The sequence below is a fragment of the Nanorana parkeri genome, unplaced genomic scaffold (genome assembly GCF_000935625.1).
Source record: "Nanorana parkeri isolate BGI_ZX_2015 unplaced genomic scaffold, ASM93562v1 scaffold157, whole genome shotgun sequence".
NCBI lineage: Eukaryota > Metazoa > Chordata > Amphibia > Anura > Dicroglossidae > Nanorana > Nanorana parkeri.
In genome coordinates, this window is record NW_017306425.1 from 549,871 (window position 1) to 569,877 (window position 20,007).

Sequence of the window (20,007 nt, forward strand, 5' to 3'; positions counted from 1 at the left end):
TGTTCTGATGAGACCAAAATTTTACTTTTTGGCCATAATTCCAAAACAGTATGTTTGGCGCAAAAACACTGCACATCACCAAAAGAAAAAACACCATACCCACAGTGAAGCATGGTGGTGGCGGCAGCATTATGCTTTAGGGTGGTTTTCCTATAGCTAAAACCGGGGCTTTAATCAAGGTCGAGGGACTTAAAAACAGTTATAAATATTAGTCAAGTTTGGTTCAAAACTTTCAGGCCTCTTCTAAAAAACTGAAGAATTTAACCTTTCGGCGCGACAATGACCCAAAGCGTACCTCCAAATCAACAAAAGAACAGCTACACCAGAAGATCAACGTTTTGGAATGGCCCAGCCAGAGCCAGGACCGGAATCCAATTGAAAATCTGTGGGGTGACCTGAAGAGGGCTGTGCACAAGATGCCCTTTTACAATCTGACAGATTTGAAGCACTTTAGCAAGGAAGAGTGGGCAGATTCCCAAGGTATGATATATCATGCTGGTAGACTCCAACCCTAAACACTGAATGATGTCCTAAAATCAAAAAGGTAAAAATCAGCAAAGTATTAATATGTTTAAGGGTGTGGATATTTATGCAGTCATGTTGTCAGTTTTATTTTTTCACCTTTAAAGAATTGTTTGTTTTTAAATTGAATTGCACAGATTTTAGGTCACAATAAAAAGGTGGAACTTTTTTCACATCTCAAAAACCTGGAATTTTTACAGAGGTGTGTAGACTTTTTATATCCGGTGTGTATATAGCCTGGAATCACTATTAAAATCGACATATTGAAGCTTACAGCGTGTTTTCATTGGCAAGCCTGTAAAAACCCATTACACTTGGGACCCCGAACATTTCTTCACAATGCATCCATTGTGTGTTCATTGTAGAGAACCTGATGTTTCTTTATCAATATACTCAGAAGGAAATTCTCTTTATCTAAATCTGCCAGCAGCATTGGTAAAAATAAAATCAAATAAACGATTATGACAACAAAGACCAGCTTTTATCTGCCAGTTCTAGATACAATCACATAGATGGGGGAAGCAAGAAATGGCTCCATACATTTCTCTTAACCCTTTAGACTGATTGGAGTGAGAATAAGCTCAAATAAAAAAAAAGGTACCGAGGTCTACAGACAATCTACAGATCTTAAAAGACGGACCGTTTAACGGGTAACCTCAGCTTCATGAAAACTTTCCTGGTTAAAGGATTCTGGGCATCAAAATAAATCAACTTTGAAGATATTATGGATTACCTAAAATGTTTCCTTATACTCGTGCAGTGTCCTGAAGCTGCAGCCAGTCTTCTTTTATCTTTGTAGCTCTGGGCTTTCTCCAAGTAGTCGGCATGGAAAAGGTCAGGCGTGCGCATTCACACAGATATTCCCAAACCACCAGACAACCCGAAACAAGGCGATTCAACACAGGAAGAGCCTACCCCTTTGCTGAATGCTTTAAATGCAGCTGAAATGACCAAAGGTCTCATATTCCACTCCTACTCTCACCTTTTACATACATTTATAGAATGCATCCCCTCTGCGAGCAGGTGTAAGTGGGGAGAGGATATTGGAGAAATCTCCTAAGAGCTCTAGGAACAGGTCCTGTAATTGGCACAGAAAGTCTCTTTCTTTGTCACAAGCGTACCCAATTCTATATTATTGACCAAGTCGATCACATTCTGGCATTTCTTCATAAGATGCTTTCCAGCTGTGCCAAATGTTACCAACCTCAAGGTGACCTTATCCACTTGCTATGTCGATGTCCTAAACTGAGGAGATACGGGAAGGCAGTTATCTCCACTTTAAATGCTTTTTATGGGCTTGCACAGAAGGTTGTTCCTCTTGTCTTTTGGGATATTTTGATACGGATGCGATGGATGATCATTTAGCTTTAGCTACTACTTTACTTCTTGCCCTTAGATGGATTGCGGTTAAATGGATATTGGCGTATTCTCCCACGATTGCGGAGAAGAGGACTGAACTTGCTAAGTGCCCAGCCTTTGAAAAGCACACTCTGATTGCAAAATTCTGTGAATTTGACTATCTGGTCGAGACAGACAACTGCCCCTTGCCGACTTTTGGTCTAACACAGTTGATAACTGTGACGTTTGTAAATTACGGGTATACTTTCTGTACCGAGGTGAGTGCACTACCTGGTGTGTCCCCTATTTTTTTTCTACTTAATACGGTCACCACGTCTAGCCAAAAACAGTGTTCTAATATGTTGTATTGGACTGAATTATAAAAAAAAAAAAAGGAGAATTATACACACTGAAGCTTTCACACGTCAGCTCAAATGATCGGGAAGTCAACAAACACATACAGCCGATTGCCGACTTCCCGGTCCTCTCCCCGCAGGGATTCCCCCTCCCCTTTTTGTGGAGGAACGGACAGGGGAGGGGGCGGGCACAGCTGGCTCTGCCTCTAGATAGGCAGAGCCAGCTGTCAGCCAGCCAGTGGGGTGGATCTCGACAGTATTGTCGGGATCCATACTGCCTGGGGTGCAGCCCTGTGCTCTCAAGCTTATAGTGGGCAATAGCCCGCTATATACTGAGTTTTGGGTCACCAGAGGACATTAATAAATGTCCTCCCGTGACACTCAGGCGAACTATGGCCAAAAAAAGATTGCCCTATAGTTCTCCTTTAAAAAAAAAAAAAGCCCAGGAAGAGCTGGGAAGGAGTCTCCATTCTGGCATTACATGGGAGGAATATACAGTACTGTGCTAAAGTCTTAAGGCAACCTTTCCCAACCAGGATTCCTTGGAGCCCTAGGGTTCCTCCTGAGGTTGCTAGGGGTTCCTTGAGAAACTCATTTCTGCCTCTCTGATAAGTAACCACTGACACCAAGGATTTTTTTTTTCTGGCCATCTGCAAGTGGGTTGTGAAATCGGCCACTAATATAGGGAGCATTCCTCCTGACCATCAAAGGGGCCCTTTTCCAACTGACCAGCAACGTAAGGGGACACGTCTCAAATGACCAACAATGTTAAGGAATATTAAACACTTAACTGTCTGAATTTCTTTTCTGGCCATTATTATTAGTTTAATTTAATTATTACTGAAAAGAATTGTCATTTAGAACAGTCCTGGGTGTCAAATATGCCAGGTATGGCACATCCTTATTCTTATTAATCTCAAGCACCCTCAAGCCAGGCTGGGAACAATGACAGAAGGAAGTGACAACACCAAAACACTTCGGTGGAACTGCTGCAAGTTCTCCAAGAGGCTTGGAACAATGAACAGAATCTGCATTCAGGATGCCCTAGATAACTGCTACTTTTTTTTTTTTTTACTGAACTTTCTAGGAAGTTTCTTGACTAATAAATACTATTCATGGTATTCATTTTGGAAAGAATGTCTGCATTTCAGCAGATTCATCCAATAAATGCAGAAGTGTCGGATCAGAGGATTTTTTAGCAGTGATAGCTCTTTATAGCTGAACTCCGGACACAAACTTTCAATCAAATATTTAAAGCCACAAAGATTATAAATCTACTTTGTGAGCACCAAATGCCTTTACAAGCCCATGTATTGCCTTGTATAAGTAGAAGTGGCATAACCATTGCTGCATTTAGCCTATGCACAGAGCAAGGTTGAGGGAAGGACCCAACACTACAGACTGCCTGCAGAAAAGGAGGGGGCGGGGAGAAGACCAGTCACACTGCACAAGGAGAGGAGCAGCAGTGGCCGGTCCTTATTACAGGAAATACACAAGGCACACCAAGATTCAAGTAAGAACAAATCATAGCTCTAGTAATTGGATAATATTTGTTTAGTCCGTTGTTCTGCTATATGAAAGCAATGATCGGTGGTAAGTATGGAAAGACAAGTGATAGTTAAAAGTCATCTTTTAGTGCCTGTTCAAACCACAGCATTGTGGTAAAGGCACTATCAGAGAGCACACTACACCATATGCTAGGTGCCCTAGTGCATTGCGATATATTTGAATGGCACCCCAATGCACTTCCTGGGGGTACTGCAATACCATGCGTTGTGGTGAAAAAAGTTGCCAGGAGGGGTGTTTGGTTGCCATTCAAAAAAATGGCAACACAGCAAGCATGGGGTGCATTGTGCTGTGCGATAGTATGTTTAGCCCAATGCTTTGGTGTAAGCCAGCACTAACAGGAAGCATGTTTTCCCCAATTTTCCTTTAGGTGGCAACAGAGACCCTTTTTATCATTGGACTTTGATCTCAATACCATTTAAATACAGATATTCTTATACTAGCAACTGCTCATTCCTCTCCTATGTCTGTATCTGCAATGTTCTTGAGAGCTCCCACTCAACGCATAGCACAAGAGATCAGCAAGAAGACTTCAATGAAGCAATAATTAATTGTGGGCTGCACTGTGGGTAGAGCTCTTCCTTGCTTATTAAAAAAAAAAAAATGATGCAATGGAATCCTGCAAAACAATTTTCATGTGCAAAAGGATGCCGGGGCTACAAATTTTCCTATCACAATATTTAGACTGTGATCACGTAAGAGTGTTCACAGTCACTTACAAAAAGCTCTAGCAAGGCCTACATTAATATCTATATATATCTGTTTACTTTAGTAAAACTTTTATTGCAGATCCAGTTTCTTTACTGAAGTCCTTTCATTTTCTTCTCTTCCAAATACTAGAGTTTTGCATCAATATTATGCATTACTTTCATACATTAGCTCAAAGAACTTTATAAACTGTAAGGCTATGCATAGTTTTAGATGCTGTATACAATTTGTAGTTTCAGCCATCAGGTGGGAGGTTTAGAATTGTGTGAAGTAAATGATTTGGCATGTAAAAGCCAACTACCTGACGAGCGTTACTTCATTTCTCCTGAGTGACCAGTAGAGGGTGCCAGTGCTCCGCTGCAAAAAGCTCCGTTCATTACATTTTGTTGTGAATCTTCAGTACGTCACATGGTATTACAGGTCCTCTTCCTCCACCTGTGTGCGGGTCCTGAATGCTGGAGATCATTATATCATGACCACGCTCTCCAGAGTAGAAAGTTGCATAGGGCACAACGGGGTACACTAACTGCCCCCGAGGAAGCAGTGTGTTTAGCAGTGAAAAGTTACACAAGAGTCTTCGTGTTTTCTACTTTTCCTTCCGGTGGCTCAATTCCAACATCCCTCCTTGTCTGGATTTTTCACTCAAGCCAAGTATTTCTGTACTGCAGTTCTCAGCTTTCATTCTGCCACTCTCCTTATTTACCCATCCGCCCTTGCATTTTTCCTTCTTTTCACTACTTGTCCCATAGACGCAACAGGAAGCGAGATGATATCTTTCCAATGTGAGGAAAATCAGAATGTTGGATTTACCCTCACTTTCATTTTGGGACATTGGTAATCAGGACAATTAGCGAGTTCCCCGATTGGAGAAAGCGAATCTCTTATTAGGAAACAGAGCCATAAAAACCAGACTGATGTTCTGTGACATAACCACTCCATCCAAATTTACTATCCCAAAAAATAATAATTTGCTTTTAGTTACATTTTTAACCCCCATTTTGTTGTGAACATGAATTAGCCTGAGAGCGCTGTACAACACTGGCTTACTCTGCCCATTATTGTATATCAGCCATTTATACAGCGGCAACAATTTACACAGTCCGTTTTATAATATACAAATCACATCAGTCCCCGCTCTCAAGGAGCTAACAATCCAAGGTCCCTCCCTCACATACACACACATACTGTGACCATGTTAGATATAAGCCATATAACCTACCTGCATCTCTTTGGAGTACACAAGGAAACCCACAAAAAAAAAAAAAAACAACACAGGGAGAACATGCAAATTCCGTGCAGATAGTCCCCTGCTGGGAATCCAACCAGTGACCACAGTGTTGCATGGAGAAGGGCTAAACACTGAGCACCTTTTCATACCGGGCTAGTGTAATGAGCAGTGTGCCTCAGGGTTCTGTGCTGGGTCCCATATTGTTCAACTTATTTATTAATGACATCGGGGAGGGGGTTAACAGCGATATTTCCGTGTTTGCGGATGACACCAAAATAGGGAGGGTAATAGACACGGACTTAGACACTATAACATTACAGGAGGACCTGGATAAAATAGGGGAGTGGGCATTAATGTGGCAGATGAGGTTTAATGTCGATAAATGCAAAGTAATGCACTTTGGAATTAAAAATAAACAAATGGGTTATACAATTATGGGTGTGCCGCTAGGGAAGTCAGAAATGGAGAAGGATTTGGGGGTCATTGTAGACCACAAACTGAAAGGTAGTTTGCAGTGCCAGGCTGCTGTAAACAAAGCTAGCAGGGTCTTGTCCTGTATTAAGAAGGGGATGTATTGCAGGGACAAGTCTATAATTTTGCCACTTTATAGATCATTGGTTCGACCTCATCTGGAGTACGCGGTCCAGTTCTGGTCACCAGTACTAAGAAAAGATGTCCTTGAGTTGGAAAAAGTCCAGCGGAGGGCAACCAAACTAATTAGGGGTATGGAGGACCAGAGCTACGAGACAAGGCTACTAAATTTAAACATGTTCACATTGGAGGTGAGGAGATTAAGGGGGGATATGATCTCCATGTACAAAATGTTCAATGGTGGCAGCAACATTAGCGATAAACTGTTTAAAATTAACTCCATTACAAAAACTAGAGGCCACCACCTAAAATTGGTGGAAAAAAAATTCCAGCACAAGGGGCGAAGGGGGTTCTTAACAGTTAGAGCGGTTAGGGTCATTTTTTACAGCGGTGTCCTCATTGCCAATGTTAAACTTTAAAGCCCAACTTCGGGCTGCTGTGCAATGCAGGGAGGTCTCCCTTCCCGCACAGCACGAGTTAAATACTTGTTTGGCTGAAGGGTAAGGGAATAGGTACAAATACGTGCCTTATTCCTCACAACCTCGGCAGCCAGTGCCCTCCTCCATTTTCCTATGGTCTGAAATGTGCTGACCCTCAAAAGCCCTCGTATACAATGTACGAATGCTGGTCCTGCACTGCTAGGAATAAGGTAAGTATTTTACCTTATTCCTTTCCACCCTAGCCAAACAAGCAATAAACCTAAGCAGTGCGGGGTTGGGCACAGCAGCCTGGAGTGGGGCTTTAAAGGGGTAACACAAAAGGCAACAATTCTGCTATTCACAGAGCACTCTTATCCATATAGAAATATGCAGTGAACAAGTATATACAGGTCTTGAGAAATCCGCTCGTCCGTTGTAATTAAATGGCCGGCCAGAAGCTTTACATTCAAGCGATCGGACGTCTCTAGATACACCCGACTGCTTGTATTAGCAGTAGCAGTCACTGGCACAGCTCCTCTCTGACAGGAGATCAAAGGGAGATCAGTAAACGATCTCCCTCTGATCTTCTCTTCAGTCCCTGAACGCAGGAAGTGATGTATTCTGCTGCCACTCTCCAGCTTCAGAAGCTGGGGAGAAGCAGATCTCTGCTTCATCAACTTCTCCTAGAGTCCCTAGGTGACATTAGGGGTCTTGGAGAATAAAAAGGATCAGTCATGTGGCTATCACATAGGGGGCTTCTTATCCTCCTACGTGATAGCAATAAAGTTGAGTATAAAAAAAACAAAATGAAAGAAGCATAACAAAAACTCCCCCGCCCCCCACATACACACACAATCATGCGTCGGGTGCACCTACATGCGAAAACGACGATTCCGCCTATTGTGCCGCACATGTTACATATCACCGCGAATGTCAGTGAGAGCAATCATTTTAGGGCCATTAATCACTGATAACACTAATCTGATGAGCAATAAAAGCATTTAAAGCGCCGCCAATGGCCAATTTTGGTGTGGTCGTTTTTTTTGCGATTTTGCGGGCGCGCTCAATTTTAAGGCTTGACGTGTTTGGTGTTGAATTACCCGACGTGACCCCGACTTTCATATTTTACCAAAAATATGGGTAAGAATAAATGTTTTTTTAACATAACGTAGGGAAAACATTATTTTTCATTTACGGTACTTTTCATTATATAGCAAAAAATAAACCCCCCCAGTGGTGATTATATACCACCAAAACAAACCTCTATGTGTCCCTAAAAAATTTTGACATAAATTGCAAGGCTATAGTCCGGTCATGCTGGCCGCACAGCACGGAATTTGGCAGGCAGCGTCAGCTCTTACCTGACAGAGGTAGATTTTGTGCAGGTTCCATTCTTTCCCAAGTGCGCATATCTTAATATCGCTGTTCTCGCCATTCAAGAAGAGAGTCTGGTAAATATATTTTGATGTACTTTTCAGCTTCTTTCTGCAGAACAAAATTTAGATTATTAGCAATAATTCCCTTTAGGATCTCAAATAAAACTGCCAGTCACACATTTAACTTGGTTTCCCTCAAGCAATAACTTACTGTGAGCTCAGCAAGTACCGTTCAGTCGAGGCGCCAACCACAACGTGAGGGTACAGCAAGAATTGTTAACACAGCCGACAAGTGATTTAGCTTCCTATACGCATATGCAGACAACACGACACACTTTGCAAATTCCACAACCAGGGCCAGTGTTGATCATTAAAGAAGACGTCTGGTCATTTTGCATACCAGTAATACTTGGCAAGCTGGCCACACAATGTTCGAACTTTATAGGCACCACTCAGCCCTGCAAACGTTGACTGGAAAGTTGAAGGAGGCAGGTTGAAAACTGATGGCCGATCAGTGACTGCATCTGACTAGCTGTAGTCACTGTTCAGCTGACAATTTTCCACGGGTGAAGGCTGTCTCAATACAGCAGGGGAGATTCCAGTTGGTCAGATACAACCTTTTAGGTAAACTTATACTGTATTTCTAAAATTACATTAGGAGGACCTGAGTAATGTGATAAAGTAAGCGAACATTCACACCATATGTCCCAAACTTTCTCCTCCCATATAGAACCTTCTTATAAGGGACAATTGGATTTATTGACGACTTCCACTGGGATACACTAAGGCAGGAGTAGCTAAACTTCAGCCCTCTAGCTATGGGGAAGCTACAAATCCAATTAGGCATTGTAAGACTTATAGCCGCAGGCATGACTTCCAGAGATGCATGATGGGAATTTTAGTTTCACCACAGCTTGGAGGCTGAAGTTTGGCTGCCCCTGTGCTAGGGTGAGATGGGTTCATCCTTCTAATAGCCATGGCCTTGCAAGCCAGTAATGATGTTTCATGTGGGAAAATTCTGATGCAATGTGGCCAGTGTCCTGCCTTGAAGGTCTTTGTTTAAGCAATCCCTGATATAGGGTGGGTGACTACACTGTCCTCATCTTCCAATTGCCCTGCTGCATTTTTGCCCTGTCACAAGGGCTTCCAATAGGAGACCCCGGCCTGATGTGACTAGCGTTAGTCATACAATACCGTTCAGTTGACACACGCTATTGTACAAAACATCTAGCCTGAGTTACCGTGCGCTAGATGCACTGAGATTCATTTGAACGGCACCCCAACGCACCTCCCAGCCAAAGTGCACTGTAACTGGATACCATGAGCTGCAGTGGGAAGAAAAAAAAGTGTATTTGAAAAATGTGCATTTGAAAATGGCAATCGTTTATGTGGCAGTGCTTTACCAAACTAAATGTCAGTAGTGTCAAAGTCTGCGGGGGTCTACTCAGATATAGGGATGAGCTTCGCGTTTGACTCGAACATAGCATGTTCGAGCGTTCGCCGAACACCGATTATGGGATGTCCGCGGTCTGTTCGACCGCGGCCCATCCCACAATGCACTGCGCCGTCCGAAGCGGCAATTGGCTACAAATATACAAGCTCAACTAGCTACCCACACACGTAGGTCTCGCAAATCAGAAAAGGTCCCATATTAAATGGTCTCCAAGTTCAATTTGGAGTCAGCTTGGCTGCTATGGGGAAAAAAATCAATTACCTTAACAATTAACAAAAAATGTATCTTATTTGTGAATCACTCGGCCGTAGATCCTCAAATCATCTCTGAATTGGTGCCGACACTGTCCTTCCTTCTGGAGGGTGACTACTTTTGTTCCCCATGGTCCATGTGTGTGTTGTAAAGTAGTCCCCGCTCCAAGCTCACTCCTGTGACAGAATAAAATCTCACGTTACGTTTACCAATTTATATTGAGATTGCACTCCATCGATTGAGATTGTAGTCCATTACAACACACAAGCTGTGGGCGGCCTCTATTGACACCACCCGGCTTGACAAAAAAAGGCAACTGAAAAAAAAGCCAGGTGAAAAGTTGGGTGAAAGAACAGACGTCACTGTTCAGGTCTTCAGTAGCTGGCAGGACCCATGGCTGCTAAATACAATAGCCGTCAGCGCGGAGATTCCTTCATCTGCGCTGTTTACTGTGGGCGGAGCAAGTCATTTCTCTTATTAAGCCCCCCCCCCCAAAAAAAGGTATATGATCAGCTTAACATACATCAGTAGAGGGAGCTTCTGCCAAAGCTGTCAGAGTGGGGATCCTCGGCAGGCTCACCTCTAATACAGAACAAGAGGAATGAGCCCTGCTATATAAAACCATTTCTGCTAGAATACAAGTTACAAACAATGAAGGTTTCTTTCATTCATTTACACTTATACAGCTTAAAGGGAGTGTGTGGGTTGTCTGTATATGCCTGCATGTGGGTGCAAAAGCAAGAAGGAAAAAAAAAAAAAGGAACCTTTTAAATACGATACAATAATGAATACAAAGTCACGTGTGGCTGGCATTAGGAAGCCATACACCACTGCATCATGCTGACACTTTACAACACACAAAGGAATTGTACCTGCGCGGTGTGTTCAGTAGATCCTCTATCTCCTCTTCACTGTCGCTGTCACTGTCACACTGACACTCTAGGCTCCTCTTTCGCTTTCTACATTCACAAGAGGCAGTCGGCTTCGATTCTTGGCCTAGGAGTTTACTACTTAAAGAGCCCATAATCGCTTCCTGTGCAAAATAAAACAAAAACAATGTAATCATCATCACACCTCTGTTCACATGCAAATCTGCTACATTCATTTTACTATTACCATACACAGGCAGAATGAACACTCACACACACTTACAAGAATAGGCAAATTACCGCTAAACAAGTACTTGTCAGCAAAAAGAACCAAGGTAAAAAGTGGAACTTTAAGTGATAATTTACAACGTACACTGAACTGCACAGGGGTTACATCATCCCGGAGGAGCCAATCAAGATGGCCGAAGATTCGGAAACCAGATCAGATGAAGGGGTTGGCATCGGCGCAAGAGATCTCAGATATTGCAACGCTGGAGCAGAGGGGAGTATAGTTCCACTTCAAGTAGCCAACAAATGCTTTTTGTGCCACCTGTCTGATGACTAATATTACATCACTGAAGTTCTTCCTGCGCCCTTTCCTTCTTGTAAGCTAAGCAAGCACCTCCCTCCACCCCCTGCTCCCAGTGCCTGAAAGCAAGTTGCATTTGCAGCACTGTGCTAGATGGGCTCACAGTGCATAACTCATTACACTCAAAGTTCAAAGAATGATAAAAACAGATTTCAGGCAGATATACAATCCGTATTTTAAAACCAATGAAAGTGGAACTTTACCCTCTTTCACTAAAAATCACATCGGCATGCAGCTCTGCATGCCGATTTTAAATCATATTACATTAAACATGTTTTTCATTTACTTACAAATGATGTAATGTGCCCAAATATTGAACCTTGGGAAGGTTACATCAGCAGAGCATTGCTGGGAAATCTCATCTGTAATCTCATAAGATCTCAAGGCATTTTCCTCCCCTGAGATGTGCATGGTCACATGTCCTAGTAATATGTGCCAAAGTTCCAGGAAGTAAAGGGAGATGGATTCATCTGCCCTTAGTAAAAAATGGCCACCGTTAGAAGACCAGGAAAGAAAAGAGAAATAAGGTATGCAACGTATACAAAGCCGGCAATTATCTGTTTGTAGATTGTCTTTACTAAACATTTCTAAAAGGTGTATTTGTTGTTATTTTAAAAGACATGGGGAAAGGTCCGCTTTAAAATCTTTTTAAGGAATATGTAATGGAATTTTTATGCTTGCCTGGCGTTCTACTTTATTCACTGCACATTTAAATATGCAACCCTTCCAACTAACTGATGTGTCACTGTGATTGTGACATTCAATTTACATGAAAAAGAATGACTTCAAAGATTTTCTCCCTCGAAGGAGCCAATTAGCAATCATGCATGGCACAGAAACAGGCGAAGACACCAGAACATGAAAACCGTTAGGATCAGAGAGACCAATGGAAGACAGGCACTGCGTGCATGACAGATGGATATGCATTAATCAAGATCCTGGGAACACACACAAGCAAAACATCATGCTGTACATACTACGAAAGTACGGTATGAGAACATAGTAAGATCAGATTAAAAATGGAGAAAACAAAAAATTCATCAAAGGAGGAACTTTACCCTTATCTTCAAAATAACAAATGCGATTTTAGAAAGGTTTAGTGATGACAATCTACAAACACATACTTCTAGATAATTGCCGGCTTTATATTTTTTGCATACCTTATTTCTCTTTTCTTCCCCATTCTTCTTACAGTTGCCATTTTAAGGGCAAGTTACTAGATCTCCCTTTACTTCCCGGAAGTCTGGCACATGTGACTAGGACATGTGACTATGCACATCATCTCAGGCGAGGAAAATGCCTTTCCCTGAGATCTCGTGAGATTACACATGAGATTTCCCAGCAATGCTCTGCTGATGTAACCTTCCCAGGATGCAATGCTTGGGCACGATTACATCATCTGTGCCAAAGTGGGGAAAACATTTTTTTTTAAGTAAAATAGAAATATGTTTGCTTAGCTAATGAATGTAAGAAGATTTCATGTCAGCATGCAGAGCTGTATGACGATGTGATTTTTATTTAAAGTGGATACAGGTCCCCTTTAAATTTGTGATAAAAAAAAAGCTCTGCAACTGCAGCCAAAACGTTTCTTTTCAATAGTAGGAAAGGGTAAGAGCCCATCACATTATCACTGCGGTCTGTATTGCATTTAAAAGATTCAATTTCCTGACAGTTGTCGGAAATTGGAGAACGAGGAGAAATACCCAATTTGTTGGACGTCACAGCAACAACAAAAAGTTGAGAGGTTCCAACCCATCACTCATTCAAGGTCAAAGTTTCCAAATCTGCAAGTAGCAGCAATAAATTGTCTATGGTGACAGACAGCCCCGGGAGATCATTTCTTGGCAGATATAATCAACTAGTGCTAGACCCTCAGATTGTCTGGATCTGCCCTCTCCAGATCCCCATCTAATAAACTAGCCAAGCATACAGGCTACTGGAGCATTCTGCTGCTTCTTCTGCCAGACGACAAATGATTTATAGCTTCCCATATTACAAAGCCTAGGAGATGATTTCCTTATGTATTACAAGATCAGCAAAAAGGGGCATAAACTATTGTAGAACATGAAAAAGGGTGACCAGTTGATTGCTGTAGTCAGGCTCTAAGATCAAATTAGGAGGTCATGGCCTCATCTCTCAATAGGACAAACCCAATTCCAATGAACGAGATCTGGCAACTTCAATCTAAACCATTCCATAAGTGCAGAAGCCTAGAAAAGGGAAAAAAAGGATTTCTCAAATGAGAAACTACCAGGAAATCAACTGGACAGAAAAATCCATGTATTTTTATATCTAGAGCTAAGTAAGGGGATAACCAAGCTGAAGAAGGAAAAAAAAAACTGTTGCTCAATGGCCAATTTTTGCTTTGATAGCTTTCCTCAAGTGAAAAAGATGATCCGCTGCATGCTTGGACAGGGAAATGCATGTGTAGAAGTGCTGATGTAGGATGCATTGGTCTTTTAAAAGTGACACAAATCTCATTTAAATCTTAAAAAATACATTCCAGTAACTTAATTATTAACAAAAATGTATCTTATTTGTGTATCACTCGGCTGAAGATCCTCAAATCATGTCTGAATTGGTGCCGACACTGTCCTTCCTTCTGGAGGGTGGCTACTTTTGTTCCCCATGGTCCCAGTGTGCGTTGTAGCCACTGTGCATTGAATTTAATTTTATTTTTGCCGGGGGAGGGGGGGTTGCTAAATCGACAGATTTGTAGGAGTGATTTCAGTTTCTCACTTAAATGTTAATCCAACATGACACAAAAACCATGCAAAACACAAAAATACAGTAATAAAAAAAAAAAGCAAACTTTAGCTTACAGCAAACAGTGTGCTTCTCTATATCTATATAAAAAGGTTTATTGTACATATGTACAGGCACCAATATAGAGGAATATGGATTAGGATTCATCTAATAATGCCATCCCTCAGAGTACTGTGCCAATTAATCTGAGTGTAACATGCCACATGTATGAACCACATACTTAAGATCCATCAGTAAACAATTTAAGAAAATCAGTTATAAAGCAAACAACCTGTGTGATCAGAGATCAATGGAAGCAGCCATTAATCCTCCAAGTTCTGGGGCAGCTGCTCCATGAATAGGCATTGCTTCACTGCCCCACAACTAGTATGTGACAAGTCAGGAAATCACTTCCCGTCACCCTGGTGGTTTCCCCTTTAAACCTGAAGAGCAGGGGGACGCATTCTCTTCCACCCTCCCATCACCAGGTGATAAGCTTCTTCCTTGTCGGTGTATATTGTGTGTGCTGTAGTGTTTGAAACTAGCAGTTCTCGGGCTAGTAAAAAGTGCTTTAGAACAGCAGAGAGATGTTACAACACAACAAGAGATGCCGCCGTGTTCTCTGCCAAGCCTCAGAGTATCTGACAAATATGACAGTATTCTCCTCTCCAATTAAAATGTGTTGATATGATGGGTCTAGCACGCATATCATAAGACCTTATGAGAGTCATCAACTCTTAGGCAACCCTTAGGATCCAGGACATTCCTCGTATGTCCTAGAATCCTTCCGAGTCCATGCCCATGTGTGTAACAGCCAAAACCTGCAGTCAGTTTATCAGTAGAGATTCTGAGCTGTATAACAGAACTGATCAGCAGCTATTTTAGCTCCGATACATTGAGAGGCATTTGTAAAGCAAATTAGTGACAAATTTAGACACAAATCAGACTGCCAGTCAGCCATGTGTATGTGACAGTTGTGTGTCTTTGTGACCCCTGCTCCAAAATCCACAGGTCTGCACCAGATCAGGCTCTGAAGGGGACCTAGTGCCAAAAACACATCAGCCCACACAACAGCCACTTTCAGTATACAGCAGTGCAAGAGGGGAAAGGATTTTGAGCAGTTTCTATGACTTGCGCCTGGAGCCGTGTCTTCATGTTACAAGTACTTTAGTCTTCTGCGAGTAATATTTTATCATTATATCCAGTCATTAAAGGTAAACTACACAAGGACAGGCCCGCTGTTTCCCTTTTTTGTAAGGACATTGTACAAGACCTCCCTATCTTGGAATGCAAGTTGTTGCACCTAACTGGAGCATTGAAAATTGGGACTGCTTCTTGTAAAGTCCCAGCATACACTATCCTGGTATACCTTTAGCAATGTAATAGGTATGCATGATATAGTTTATGATCATGCAAATCAAAGCTTACTTGGGGGAAAAAAATCCCTTTCATGTAGAGATTGCCGTCTTCCGTCTGTCCACTTTCAACAACTAGCCCATAATACATTGCTTATAAGCAAACAATGCTAAGTTACATTGTTCAGATGTTGAATTGCAGTTGAGAAGGCAGGTTTTGTTATAGTAGTGCAAGGAAGTACATATACAAAGGGCTGAGTGAAATGGTGTCAGAGCATTGAGGAAGTACATCCTATGGACATCTTCATATAAGCTTACAAACTTCTAGATTGATATGGTTATTAGGAGCGGGATAGAACTTGGACATTCCATATAGAAATACCTATATATTTTTAGTTTTTATCCATAGATATCCTTTATCATATTTACCATTGGAAAGGAGGCAGATTCTTGCTCAGACGCACAGTTAAGAAGTGGTTGGGGTCTGGTTTTATTCTGTAGCAGTGAGGAAGGAATTTACCAATGAACACAAGCATCATGGCCAAGTGATCCAGTGACCTGGATTTGTAGTCAGTGAATTGGTACGCAGCTAGCATGTTTCCCATTCTGGGTTTTACCATGTAGTAAAGTCCAGTTCCTAGCAATAGCACACTCCTCTACTCACTTCTCCGGGGGTCTGTCTCTTCTACTTTCACTTTGTTCCAGCACCGCAGCCTTCATCATGTGACATTTGAGAGTGCCAGATGCCGGTATTCCCTGCCCTGTACCATCCATCCCTCAACCCCTACATCACTGCTGTGTCCTGTAGTAACATAGAAGTAGGGCTGCAACTAACCTTTTTCATAATCAATTAGTTGGCCAATTATTTTTTCCATTACTCGATTAATTGAATTTAAAAAATAGAATAAAAAATTGGGTATGCATGCAGTTCTGTCACTGACTCCAAATCCCAGCAATACATTATACAGCAATGCAGAATAACAGTACATGTATGGAAGGGTGTGAAGGGTCTCAGGAGAGGGAGATTTGCAGGCCAATGGAGGGCTGTAAGCAGGCTGCCACAAGGTCCTCAGCAAGCAAGGGACCCAACTGCTGGTTCACACCTAGGCGTATTGCATATGCGCGGTTGTCGTGCGTTTTTTTACCACGATTCGCGGTAAGACAAACGCGTGTTTCCGAGGGCTACTTGGCTGTATCCCAATGGAAACGCGCAACAAAAACGGCCCAAAGTAGTACATGTACCTTTTCAGGCGTGGGCCGTTTTGTAGCGCGTTAGGGACGGGCTGAAATACGCCAAGGTGTGAACCAGACCCATTGAATACAATGAGATTTAGATGTTTGAGCGTTTTGTAGAGCGTTCGTCGAGCGTAGAACGCTCTACAAAATGTTCAGGTGTGAACGAGGGGTTAAGCAGAAGCTTCAGTTTGAAAATGTAAAGCGCTGGATCAGTTTTTGGTATCTGGGCATTTTCACGAGTACTCAAGAAAATGTCCAGTATCGGCACTGATAGCAATATCAGTGCATCATTAGTGCAGATTAATAACGATTCTAATTATTAAATCATTATTATTGGGTTCATTGATTCAGCCCTACGTAGAAGTCAGGGGAACTACAGCTTGCAGCAGGGGAGACACAGGCTTCAGACATTACTCCAAGTGGTGAAATCTGAAAGATGGACGAAGGCTGTTGCACTTGAATGGAAGGAAAGGTTGGAGACAGCGAGGGTGGCTGGGGCACAGGCTTCTGACATGGTGATGTGGGCCGCCAGAGTGGAGGGTATACTTCCTCTATTACAATGAAGTGGCCGCTAAAGAGTTGCTTATAAAAGCAGGGGGGCAATGCCAGCTTTGATATTGCGGTCCTTATTAGCGCTCTTTAATGTCTCAGCGGCTCTTCTGACACCTGCCCTACAACACATCAATCCCGGGGCAAGTCAGTCACTTGCACTGAAGACGCCTAGGTTCAGCTTTTCCGTTCTAAGAACTAGTACACAGCACAGAAGCCAGAAAAGGACAGGCATCTTGCTTTGCAACAGATTCCCTTTGATGTCGTGTTCACACCTGCTTCACAAAAAATTCCCATTCGTTCCTATGGCCACTGTTCACACTTGAGCGTTTTGACGCAATAAGCAAAACGCCTGGTCGCTGGAAAAAGAAAAAAAAAAAAAAGATTACAGCACATTTTGTACCTGTAGACTCAATAGGAAATGCACGATGCAATTATTTTTGTGCTTATTTTACACGCATTTGCCCATTTACATTAATGTGCCACAATGTGCTCGCAAATGCACGAGCACAAAAAATATGCGTTCCTACGCTCAAAACCGCTGTCACCTAGGTGTGAATGGAGCCTTTCACTGTGAACCTTGCTAAATAAAAGTATTTGTGTTTGTTGTTACTACTTTGTAAATGGGGCTGTCAAATGCAGAAAGACTCAACCAGAGATATCATTACTAAAATGACCTTCTAGCGCAAAACAGTGACAATTGCCAGCAATCTTCTCGGGCTCCCAGCAGCAGAAGCTCATTAAAATGCTGAGAAGCAGATAACCTTTCCCTACAAAGAGAAAATAATGACTCGCATCCCCCCGACCTAACCACAAGTTCATTTCCAGCAACATGAAAATATCCCGAAAATATCACAGAGCAATATAAATAAACGTAATCTCTGCGAGCACTAAGCAGGAGAAACGTCTTCACTTCTCACCAGAAAGAAAACCAACACACTTGACTAGTAACGTTTCTGGACCACATTAATACGCGAGCTGGACTCTCACCCATTGGTTTCTCCAACAATTGACTGCAACTGGCCAATGACAAAGCATATGGAGGAAGACAGCATAGAGAAAAGGTATCTGAATAAGGTTATCATAAGGACTTCCCTGAGGAAATGTGTCCAGGCCGAAGTCAGCATGCTTTATACATTACAGTTGGGCCACGGGTTTGAGGGCTTTTTTTTTTGCTGTGGCCAAGAGAAGCATGTTCCCCAGCAAATTGCCTAGTGGCTCCTGGACCAGACTGACATGTTCCTGAAACTTACACCGAATGGGGCACCCTAATCAGCCTAAAAATCTTCAGAAATCTCCATAGCAGGGAAAGCCAAACTGCAGCCCTGATGAAACGACAAATTCCATCACACATCTGCCTCCAAGTTATGCCTATCCCTGCACTATAGTATCAGGTTGTGTGTCATTTTGCTTTGACACATTAAGTTCAAGGTTTTTCTCAGATGAATGCTCGATACTGGTTAGGGCTCGTACACACAGGTGTAATAAAAAAATAAAAAAAACTCCCATCTAAACTGGATGTTTCGGCTAGAAACTGGAGAAAAAGAAAAATAAGTGTTTTGGCATTATTCAGAATATTAATTTATTCTAGCCACTAGCATTCATTTACACCTAGGCCATAACTCTCCCCTCCAAAACATGGGTTTAAAAAAGGGATTTTTTTTTTCATGCCCCTGGAAACTGCTCTAAAATACAGGATTTTAATGCCCCAATACACATGGACACATCGGCTGAAATATGGCTGCATTCAGGGGCTTAAAGAAAAAATTCCCAGTAAAGCAGGGGGTACACGCAAGAATGTTCGTACAAAAAATCCCATACAAACGATTGATAATGCCATCAGACTTCGCAACTGTCGTTTAAAAAAATAAATAAATCTAAATTTTCAACACTTGATCTTGGAATGAATGGAGTTTCCTGAACGAAAACCGCATTCACCGTTGGAAATTATTTATCATCAAATGAAATTCTAACAGGCTCCTTAGAATTTTTCCTCATCGATTTGCCCCCATTAACGAGTTGAATTTGTTCGTTTGAAATTGTAACGGAGCTTTAGCCTTATCGGTAATGGTATTCCTAGGAATCTTCCAGGACAGCAAGACAACTTGCTTCTCCTCTCAGGTTGCTCTCCTGCTCCTGATGATTGGGGACAATAGGCAAAAACGCCTAAACGTGGAATTTTTTTTCTGCCCATAAGCATGAGGCCTTACAGCAGTCCGTAGAGCAGTTCTTTCAGTGCAGACCGATTAAGCCGCTATTGTCTTTTCATATTTATCAAACAATGGGAACCAGCCATGAAAGAAAACAAATTGGTACTTTGACATTTTTATAAACACACTTTTTAACCAATTACAGAAAGCTGAAGTCATTTGTTTTCTAAGTGTAACTTGTTATTTTCAGTGGTGGGAAGATGGAGAAGAGTCCTCGAGGTGTTGTCTCCTCCGCCTGACCACTGCTTTTTTTAGAACATTTCATTTAACTTGCTTGACTTTCAAAATTTGAAATGAAGTGTCAGATCTGGCAAAAAACAATTTCAATTGCCGCTTTTGAAAATTGTGTTGTTCGGGCTTAATTCATTAGGATTCAACACAAAGGATAGGGATCTTTATTTGGCCATGTGACTGTCATTTTCAAATCTCATTTTAAAAAAAAAAGAAAATAAAGATCCTTTAGCTTTGTGAACTGAGCCTTTTTCTGCCTTATCTGCAGTCATGTAAGAATTTGTTGTCTATGCAAAGCTCGATGTGCCATTCTACCTCGAAGCACGTTTTCAAAAGCATACCGAGCAGTATTTTCTCTTCCATCTCAGATATTACCGTGTTGTCCTGTTCCACCAAGGCTAACACTTTGGTCAC

The 20,007-nt window shown here is 42.0% G+C and overlaps 1 protein-coding gene across 1 annotated transcript in view; it reads right to left on the reverse strand.

Moving 5' to 3' along the window:
- The window catches only part of GMCL1 (germ cell-less, spermatogenesis associated 1), a 105,702-nt gene that overhangs the window by 67,468 nt on the left and 18,227 nt on the right, over window positions 1–20,007 (reverse strand). The window contains exons 2-3 of the mRNA XM_018554417.1: window positions 10,682–10,842; window positions 8,090–8,213 (exon numbers count right to left, since the gene is read on the reverse strand). Coding sequence (XP_018409919.1) covers window positions 8,090–8,213; window positions 10,682–10,833 — 276 coding nt within the window. The 5' untranslated portion in view covers window positions 10,834–10,842. The remainder of the gene's footprint in view (window positions 1–8,089; window positions 8,214–10,681; window positions 10,843–20,007) is intronic.